The sequence below is a fragment of the Meleagris gallopavo genome, chromosome 2 (assembly GCF_000146605.3).
Source record: "Meleagris gallopavo isolate NT-WF06-2002-E0010 breed Aviagen turkey brand Nicholas breeding stock chromosome 2, Turkey_5.1, whole genome shotgun sequence".
NCBI classification, from domain to species: domain Eukaryota; kingdom Metazoa; phylum Chordata; class Aves; order Galliformes; family Phasianidae; genus Meleagris; species Meleagris gallopavo.
In genome coordinates this window covers 80,221,451-80,231,338 of record NC_015012.2, presented here as the reverse complement: position 1 = coordinate 80,231,338, position 9,888 = coordinate 80,221,451, and the positions used below count along the sequence as shown (strand labels likewise).

At 41.4% G+C, this 9,888-nt stretch overlaps 1 protein-coding gene across 1 annotated transcript in view; it reads left to right on the top strand.

Annotated features, from left to right (window-relative positions):
- The window catches only part of CD109 (CD109 molecule), an 87,205-nt gene that overhangs the window by 11,718 nt on the left and 65,599 nt on the right, over positions 1–9,888 (top strand). Inside the window, exon 3 of the mRNA XM_010707730.3 lies at positions 8,134–8,162. Within this exon, the coding sequence (XP_010706032.1) occupies positions 8,134–8,162 (29 nt within the window). The remainder of the gene's footprint in view (positions 1–8,133; positions 8,163–9,888) is intronic.

Below are 9,888 nucleotides of genomic sequence, written 5' to 3'. Positions count from 1 at the left end.
TTGAAATCACAAAAAGAGTGTATAATTTGGATAGGAGGGAAAAACTAGAAGGACAATGAAGAGCAATGCTTTTCATTTCTCTGATATTAGAAGTATTTTTTTTTTTTAATAGACCAATCAGGTGAAAAAATTCCATTTGCCACTGTAAAGAAAATACTTTTTTGTAAGCATTTCCTAAATGTGTATACGTGAACACTGCTGCCAGAAGAAAGCTATGACATCACTTCAATGTGAAGTGATTCCAGCTATATTTTCACATTCTCTACTGGGACTGAGAAGAAATGAGGACATAGATAGGAAAGGTTAAGTGAGAAAGTCTGTTTGCAACAATGCCTGCTAAATAGGCTAGAACTTAGCATTAAGACCTGAATTTAAGTTAACTGCTAACTGCTGTTGTGCTGATTTATGTTGGCATGAGTTCTGGTTAATCATGCCAAGTCATAAAGTCATTTTTCTGGAACGTCGATCCTTTTTTGGAAGTGGAAGCTGAAACAGGAGTATTTATGTCTGTATAGATGTAGATGGGGCCTGGCTGTTTGGCAGAGGGAAGACTGGTAGGTCTGTGGGCATGCCCTGCAGGGCACGTAGACTTGGGCCACAGGCTTTGTGATACAAGGGAAAAGTCATGTAATGCTGAAATTATTTATGGTGAACCACTGGAAACATGTATATATATGTGTTCACCATATATATATATATTCATTTTGAAAAATCACTTTGAAGTAACGTTTACATCTGGTCCTAGTGCTGTTGTTGTCAGCTTAATAACAGGTAGCATAAATTTTAGTTCAGTTGGAAGGGACCTTCAAAGACCACTGAGTTCATCTGCCTGACCACTTCAGGGCTAACCAAAGATTACAGCATATTGCTGAGGGCATTGCCCACATTCCTCTTGAACATTGATAGACATGGAGAAACAACCACCTCTCTGGGAAGCCTGTTTCAGTTTTTGACTACCCTCATGGTAAAGAAATCTTTCCTAAAGTCTAGTCTGAACCTCTGGTGTGGCTTTGTGTTATTTCCTTGCTTTCTAACTGTTTGCTTTGCTAAAAAGATAGACTGCTAAAAATGGTACAGTAGCAATGTTCATTTAAGAAGATGATTTAGTTTTCCGCTGCCCTCTGTGCTGGTGACATTGCACTACCCTGCTGTAGTCTTTTCTTCCTCTTTTTCTGGATTGTCCTAAATACCAATGAGTCTGTGAGAAAGAAGGATGGAGAATAAGAGTTTGTTTCCATGCGATTTAAAAGTATTTCTTCAGTGCAATGCTGCAGGGAGGTTCTGCAGGAGGGAGATAAATTCCCCTGATTAGATGTAGCGAGGACTCATCTGATGTCATGTGTAAGTCACATGGAAGTGTTACACATTTTGTGCAGGTAAAGGTATCCAGCTGCATGGTGGCAGAGGATCCACAAGAGCTGTGCTTTGTGCTAGCTGCTGGACTCTGGATAGATACTTAAAAACATGAGGTTACTGCATCATTAACTCATCAAGTGGACAGAAAAATATGGTGAATTTCAGCAATTCAGCAGTGACATAAAGGGAATATTTGGGCTGCTGCTCCTGATTGAGAGGGGCTTTAGCCACCCTTTGGTGCAGCTAACTGGAGCTTCCAGGGCTCAGCTCAGAAGCTCTGAGAACGTGGGAAAAACATGCATGACAGTGAGACAGACTTACTACAACACCAAAGATTTTCAGATCTGCCCAGGCTGCTCAGTTCCCATCAAAATAATTACATAAACCAGGAGATTACCTAATGCCCCAGTGCCTCTTCTATAAATTTTCACTGTTTGGGAACAAGATGACACTCTGGACTTGATCAAGGAAGCCAGGCAGCTCTCTAACAGTGCTTTTGGGAGGAGAATGCTTTCTGAGTCATACAACTGAGAAGTGGCTTCGGTTTAAATATCCCTCCTCCTCAGCTGCTTCCCATCTGCAGCACAGCTGTACCTGGCTCAGACCTGCTGTTAGGTCTTCCAGGCTTGGGAATATGTGAAACCCAGTATTTCTAGCACCATCCTGTATTCCCTGATGCTAGCAGTGCCTGTGACTGTTGTGGAAGCAGTTGCCAGAACCATATTTGCTCTGGGAATATACTATGAATTGATGTGCTGGAAATAGCTTGTGGAATCCACCTCTGTTTGTAGCTGAGCTTTTACTCTGGTTATCATGAGTGTATCCGAAACAGCATTTGCTATGGCTTAGTGTTCTTTAATTTTACTTCCTAGATGTGAGAAAACTTGTTTGTTTCTGACTGCAACATTATCATCATACCTCACTCTGTTTGAGCTCCAGCATATAGAAAACAGATTTAATAATAAGACCTAGTTGAAGTATGGGAAGTGCTTTGAAATATCTGTGTTCTGCATGACACTCATTATCAAGTGATGGTGCAAGCAGGCACTGTTCTGATTAGAGAGCTGCGAAGTGCCTGCAGTGCATATGTGTGTGTATTAGTACGGGTAAAGACGGAAGTAGAAACCCAGAGGAATGGACTATGGTATGATTCTCTATGAATATATCTTCTGTTCTTGGTGCTTCACCGCATACTGAAGCCACTGCTATAGCCAGTGCTATATTTAGCTAGCAGTGCTTAACTGTGTGCACATCTACTCGCATGCATGTAAGTAAAGCTGTTCTTTTGTTAATAACTGATTTTCAGTAGTGACAAAGGTGTTTTTTTTTTTTTTTCCTGATGATGTCATAGGTTGTACAAAACTAAGTTCTAGCACAGCCTTATTCACACATTACCATGCAGAGGAATGGGACTTAGAGGAGCATTACTTCTCTAATGTTACTTTTAGTACTTCTACTTTCAGTATACAATTGAGAAAAATTTCAGGAGGTAGCTTTATGCCATCTCTATTGTTGCTAGTTTATTCTGCATCCTACCTCCTTTACCAGTGATATATAGTCCCTTAGTTTTTTTCCCCAGTTAACAGTAAACTATCTTTTGTGAGTTAGAAAGACATAGGTTTCCTCTAGCTGAAATGATGTCTCTTCTTAATAGGATTATTTGAGCATGGAGTTCTTTGGGTAGATGCTGAAATGAAGTCAAGTAGTATACCTATGCACCAGGTACTCTGCAGCACTGTGTAATTCCTTTCCAGGAGCCTCGTGTGTCAGACAAGCTTAGCTGTTCCTTGGACTCTATGACACTATGCAGTGGGAGTGCCTGCTCTGCTTGTGTGTTTTGCCTGGGTCTCCTGGCTGTAAAAACCTGGAAGGTCAGTGAAGTTGCTGAGAGTCAGGGATTGCCTGGGCTGCTTCTCAAGTGGAGGAATGGCAGGAAAAACTGTGGCTTCAACAGTAGCAAAAACATGTCCAAAGAACTGTGCTATTCAGGGCCAGTTGCTACCCATCCTTGTTAAACCATTGAATACCAGAATGAAGTAATTAAGTGTGCTGCCTGCAAGCACTATTAGCAGGATGTGAGTCACTTGATTTAACCTAAGTTATAATTTGAATAGATGGTACATGCTGAATAGGAGTTTTCCTTTAGCACACTGACAGCAGCAGGGACATACTGCTTTCTATCCATCTAGACTGCCTTCTACTTGCTACCGTCAAAAGAAAAAAATTCTTTTAAATCAATGTTTACTGGAGTTCAGATGTCAAATAAATTTTTGTTTTTGAATGCAATGAAGTTCCGGATCAAGGCGGTCATTAAATTTTCCCACCTGCAAGAAGGCTAGTCTTGATGTTCTGGGGAAGAAAAGCCCCTAAAAGTCAATAGCAAATTTGCCATGGTGACTTTCAGGATTGCAGCATGTATTTTAAGAGACAGATAAGTGCAAAGTCCTGCATCTGGAGCAGGACAATCTCAAGCACAGGTACAAATGGGTGGAGAATGGCCTGAAAGCAGCCCTGAGGAGAAGGATTTGGGAGTGTTGGTTGATGAAAGATTCAGCAGGAGCAGGCAATATGCACTTACAGCCCAGAAGGCCAACTGTATCCTGGGTTGCATCAAGAGAAGTGTGACCAGCAGGTTGAGGGACTTGATTCTGCCCCTCTACTCTGCTCTTGTGAGACTCCACCTGGAATACTGCATCCAGTTCTGGATCCCCAACACAATGAGGACATAGAGCTGTTGGAGCAGGTCCAGAGGAGGGCCATGAAGGTGATCAAAGGGCTGGAGCATCTCCCTTACAAGGGGAGGCTGAGAGATTGAGTGCTGTTCAGCCTGGAGAAGAGAAGGCTCCGGGGAGACCTTATAGCAGCCTTCCAGTACCTGAAAGAGGGCCTACAGGAAGGCTGGGAAGGAGCTTTTTATAAGGGCATGTAGTGACAGAATGAGTGGAAATGGTTTTAAACTGGAAGAGGGTAGATTTAGACTAGATATTAGGAATAAATTTGTTACTGTGAGGGTGGTGAGACACTGGAACAGGTTGTCCAGAAAGGTTGTGAATGCTTCCTCTCTGGAAGGCCAGGCTGGATGGGGCTTTGAGCAACCTGGTGTAGAGGGAGATGTCCCTGCCTATAGTGGGGGGATTGGAACTAGATGATCTTAAAGGTCCCAAACCATTTTAAGATTGTATGATTCTATAATAATGCAATACTCACAGTGATTATTTTCTTTAATTATCTCAGAGGTAACATACAGCTGCCTATAGAAGACAACTCTGCCAGGGCAGTAATTCTGTGTAGAACGTATGTAACACATATGCTGGGTTAACAGTTGAGTGAAAAATAGATGTGAACCCATATCATCCTAGGAATTATAAAAAGATATAACTGAGTGGAAATTACAAAATGATTCTGTTGATACACATGAAAAGTGAACCCTGCAGTGGTTGTACTACTCATTTAAATTATATGGTACTAATAAGAAAATTATTAAAATGCCTTTTTTGCTATTAAAACTGTCAAGTATGTCTGAATGCTAATAGCTATAGGTTTTATTAACCATAATATGGCAACTCTTTTCCAATCTCTGCTAAAAAAAAAATCTGTAAAAACCAAGAAAAAATTGGCTAGTGATGCTGAGATAAGAGAGATGATGGCACTGAAAGGCAGCACCATTAAAATCAGCAAAAAAACCCAACATTTTAAATAATTAAAATAAAAGCTGTAGCAATTTCAGTATTGTGAGAAAATTTGAGGTCACATTATCTGAAATAGTTAAAATATTAAGTTATATTAAGCCCTGTACAATGATATGATAGTTAAATGTTCCCAAAGTGATGTAATATAGTGAGAATAGTTAATTCTGTGTGCTCTGTTGCTCGAGGGTGGTAAATGCTGTGCATGGCTTTGAAAACTTTGTCCAGCTGCAGAATTAATAGAAAAATAGTAACTCAAGGGGAATAGAAGACTGAGTAAAGATGTTTCAGGGTATATGAATGCAGAGGAAAGAGTGGAGAACATGGAAGTCTGCTCCCACCAATTGAAGAAGTAACATTTCTGCAGTACTGCTCTGGGCTTTGTACTTTTACAACCCTGGAAAAGGTATCATGTCTTCCATCAGCCAGAGTAAGAAAGGAGTGGGGTTGGATGTATGTGGATGAGAGTCAACACTCAGTGAAGAAGCAGGTTTAGTTTGTCATAGAGGCACAGCTTAGATGGTCATGTTTCTAACTTTGTTTTATGTTTGTCCCCATGGCAGTAGAAGCACCAAGCCAGAAGGAAGGACTAGAATTAAGGATTTTTTTGCCAGTTGCCTTTCTTCTCTTTTTCTTTAATGGGATGCAGTTTAAAGTTTTTTTTCCCTTTTCATTCCTTTCATAAAAGTTGTTTGGATGAAAATTACTACATAAAGTAGTCAACATACTTAGCTGTAGAAGAGGCTAATGCAAAATATACTGGGTTTCTCTTAAGTGTGAAGGAGGTGCAGAATCAGCTTCTTTTTAGAAACAGAGGAATGCTTTGGTCCAGGAACAAATGTACCTGAGAGGGGTTTTGTTTTCAAGGAGAGCAATGCCAAACCTTATCCTCCTTGTTCAGGTAGGTCCCAGCTGGGAGTCTGTTGGCATCTTAGAAGCCATTATTCTAGTGGAACATTGCATTTCAATTTCTCTGGGCTGTACTGTTGTCTAGTTCTTCTAGCAGATTTGACACTGCTGTGACTGTTAGGGAGTTGCTAAATCTAGCAGCCTGGCAAGGCAGAGGCTGATGTGGGTCCATGCCCCAGTCCCAACCAGTAGCAAGGCCAAATATGTGTTCCCAGTAGGTACACAGACACACAGGTATCCGTGTGGATGTATGTAGCACATACTTGTAGTTACACAGATTAGCAAAGACAGGCATGCTCACACAAGCAGCAGCTTTATCTCACCTCTGGTTGATCAGGATGAAGGTCTGGTTGACTGGAGAAAAAAAGAAAGTATGTATGTGTTTATATACACACATGCCCACAGGTTGGGTCCCTGCCATAGCTGGGCTTGACAACTGCCCAGTAGTTGGCATTGAATTTTGATCTTCCCAGTATCTGAGTGTGCAAGCTTCGCTCCAGCTGCTGATACACAGACCTCATGCACACATAAGCATGCATACATGCACCCACTGTGGATCCCACCAGTAAGGTGGCCATGCAGGCCCAGTCTGTTCACTAGGTGGTCCTGCATCCATACAATCATAGAATTGCTCAGGTTGGAAAAGACCTTAAAGATTACCTAGCCCAACCACAACCTAACTATACTACCCTAACTTTAACAACCTTTCACTAAATCAATCCTCTCAGTCGTGTCCTCCACAGAGAAGAAGAAAAGCAACCCAGAAGCTCCCAACACAAAACCAGGTCTTTTGGCACACCCCTAGGCCTCATGGTCTCTCCAGCTGTTGACTTGGCTCTCCTGATCCCTCCAATACCAACTCCTCCAGGTGCTCCTCAACCTCAGGGACAATCTCCCTGGCTCGCAGGGAACTTCACCCACTGCTGACTGACCAAGTCCTGTTGTTATCAGTGATCATACATTGACATGCAAGCCAACATTGTACTTGCACACTCCTGTCTCTCCAGCTGGCACCTAAATGTGAGCCCTCTAATCCATAAACCTGCTCCTATTATTAGTGGCTAGATCTCCAGACACACATATGCATATAGATTAGTCTCTTGCATTTAAAAAAAAACAAACAATTAAAGTTGAGTTTAAGAAGAGTACAGAACAGAATGTACTGATCAGGCACAAGGCAAACCCAGACAAATATTTTGACCAACCTCTTTTTTTTGCTTGGCCAGCTGCTTTGTCCCCTTAGTCCTCTTGTATTCCCACACTTGTTCCTTCTTAAATCACCTACATGCATCCCTTCTCCAATCTTTGGTTCCTCCCCTAAACGTCCAGTTATAAGACTTGCATAATGGTGAAGGATCTAGAGGGCAAGATATGCGAGGTGTGGCTGAGGTCCCTTGGTGTGCTCAGCCCAGAGGAGCTGAGGAGTGGCGTCCTAGCAGCTGCAGCTCCTCACAGGGAGGATAAGGGCAGCACTGAGCTCTACTGTCTGTGACAGCGACAGGGCCTGAGGGAATGGCATGGAGCTGTGTCAGAGGAGGGGCAGCTGAGAGTTAGGGACAGGTTCTGCACCAGAGGGTAGTGGGTATGGAACAGGCTGCCCAGGGCAGTGGGCATGGCACCAAGCTGTTGGTGTCCAATCAGCATTTGTACAACATTCTCAGATATAGGATTTGAATGTTGGGTGATGCTATGTGGAGCTGGGAGTTGGATGCAGTGATCCTTGTGGGTTCCTTCCCACAAGGATGTTCTGTGATTCTCTGATAATTCCAGGATGCTCTTCCCCTGCGTCTCATGATGAATCCCACTCCCCTGACAGTGATCTCCCTGTAGATTCCTGATGGAGCTGAAGGAAATACAAGTATGGCATATCAGTATTTACCAGTGCAGCAGTCACATCAGACTATTTCTTGGTTTCATTTCCAGGCAGTGTTTGGCAGCAGCCAGCTGGCTGAACAGCATGTGCATGTGGGCCAGCTGGTTGCACCCTGTGCATGAGGACTGTGTGGGCTGTCCATGTACACTGACAGCCACAGCAAGGGGGTCAAGTGTCCAGTGGGTATTTTGGGCAGTGTGGGAATGGGGAGGAGAACTGATCTGCAAATTAACCTGGTTATGTTGATGCTCAATTTTTATAAAGTTTGTTTGTGATTCTGTTTTCTTTTTCTTTTTTTTTATTATTCAGATTCCTTTGGGACTCTTGTTCTTCCAGTAGTAAGTATTTATTTCCTTTCCTTCAAAGAAAATATTGACTGCCTGGGATTTTTCAGCAGTTATTGTTGATGAGATGTATGAATATATTTGCTGACTATTAAGCTAAGAATTTTCACATCAAGTGCTCCACAGCTTATTGGAAGTAATTACAGAATTTGTGAGCTGACTTCCAGCATCATCACAGGTATCATAAATACTGAGCCCAGAACTTTGCTTTATGATTTTTTTTTACTAGCTGCTACCCCTATTTCTACACTCCTATTTCATTTTGAAGGCTTACTAGAGCTGAAATAATTGTGCGAAGTAGTCACAGAATCACAGAACTGCAGGTTCCCCCCAGTAGCTTGCACAGATCGGTGTCCAGATGGGTCTTAAGCATCTCCAAAAAGTAATCCACGACCACTTTGGGCAATCCCTTCCAGTGATCTGTCACTCTCACTGTAAAGAAGTTCTTCTGCATATTTTTGTGGAACTTCCTATGTTCCAGTGTTTGGCCACTGTTCCTTGTCCTATTGCTATGCATCACTGAAAAGTCTGGCCTCATCCAGTTGCCCTGGACATTTTAGATATTAATAAACATCAATCAGATTCTCTCTCAGTCTTCTCTTCTCCAAGCTGAACAGACTCAGGTCTCCCAAACTTTCCTTGAACAGGAGATACTCCAGACTCTTTGTCATCTTTGTTGTTCTAATAACAGAAATATTAAATTAAAGTAAAAGCATCGCTCTTCTTTATACATAGTTTTCTTGATGATTTCTAAGTATGCATTCAGTGGAGGTACATAGTAAACTAACTAGTCAACAAAAATGCATTATATATAATGCAAAAGTGCATAATTGTTTACTAAGTAGGCATTCTGGATTTCTAATCCTGTATGCTTATCTTGAAACTTTGATCTAAAGAATTAGGTATTTGCATCAGGAAAAAAGGCTTTTACCAAATTCTTTATTTATTTTTTTTTTTTTGTAACATCTGTAAGCATGAATATCACTAAAAGCAGTAGGTTTAGGTTTTGATCTTAGGTTAAATGTATGCCTTGTGAAATACTCGGGAAATGTTTGATAAATGGATAATCAGTAATGATGAGCAGTTCAACATTGTAAAGAATTCTAGGTTAAAATGTATCTATACAAAACATAAATTAGAGAACATTAACAATTCAATTAAAAAAACAAACAAACAAACCAAAACCACAAAAACCCAAACAAGTTAGATTAACAAGTTCTTTAATATAATTTGCCCAGTCCAAGAGCATCCTTATGTCTTACTAGGCTTCTATAAAATTGAATTCCGTAATCACTTCAGTAGTGCTAAGAGTCTATTTTTTTTCTAGAATATCTCAAGCATACAATAAGCAAAATAGGGGACCCTATATCCAACTCAGTCTAAATTTACTAGCCTACCACTGCTTGAATGAAACAATGCCTTCCTTGAGCACCCATTACACATTTCTTGAACATTCAGGGCGTGTTGTAGGGATGGGAGGGGAGTGGCTGGGCACTGTTTGAATGTAACCTGTCAGGTTAGAAGAACTGACTCATATTTTTAATGATGAGATTTTTTTTGTTGTTCATGTAGCTATGGTAGACTTCTGTATTGCCCAAAGTATACTTGGCTAGTAGCACAAAGTGGGTAATGGTTTCAGTTGTCATGTTTTCCAGAGGAGGCAAGAGCTTCCTTGTCTGAGGTGCTCGTGAGGGTGGCTGATGTGGTTAGGAGAAGGGCT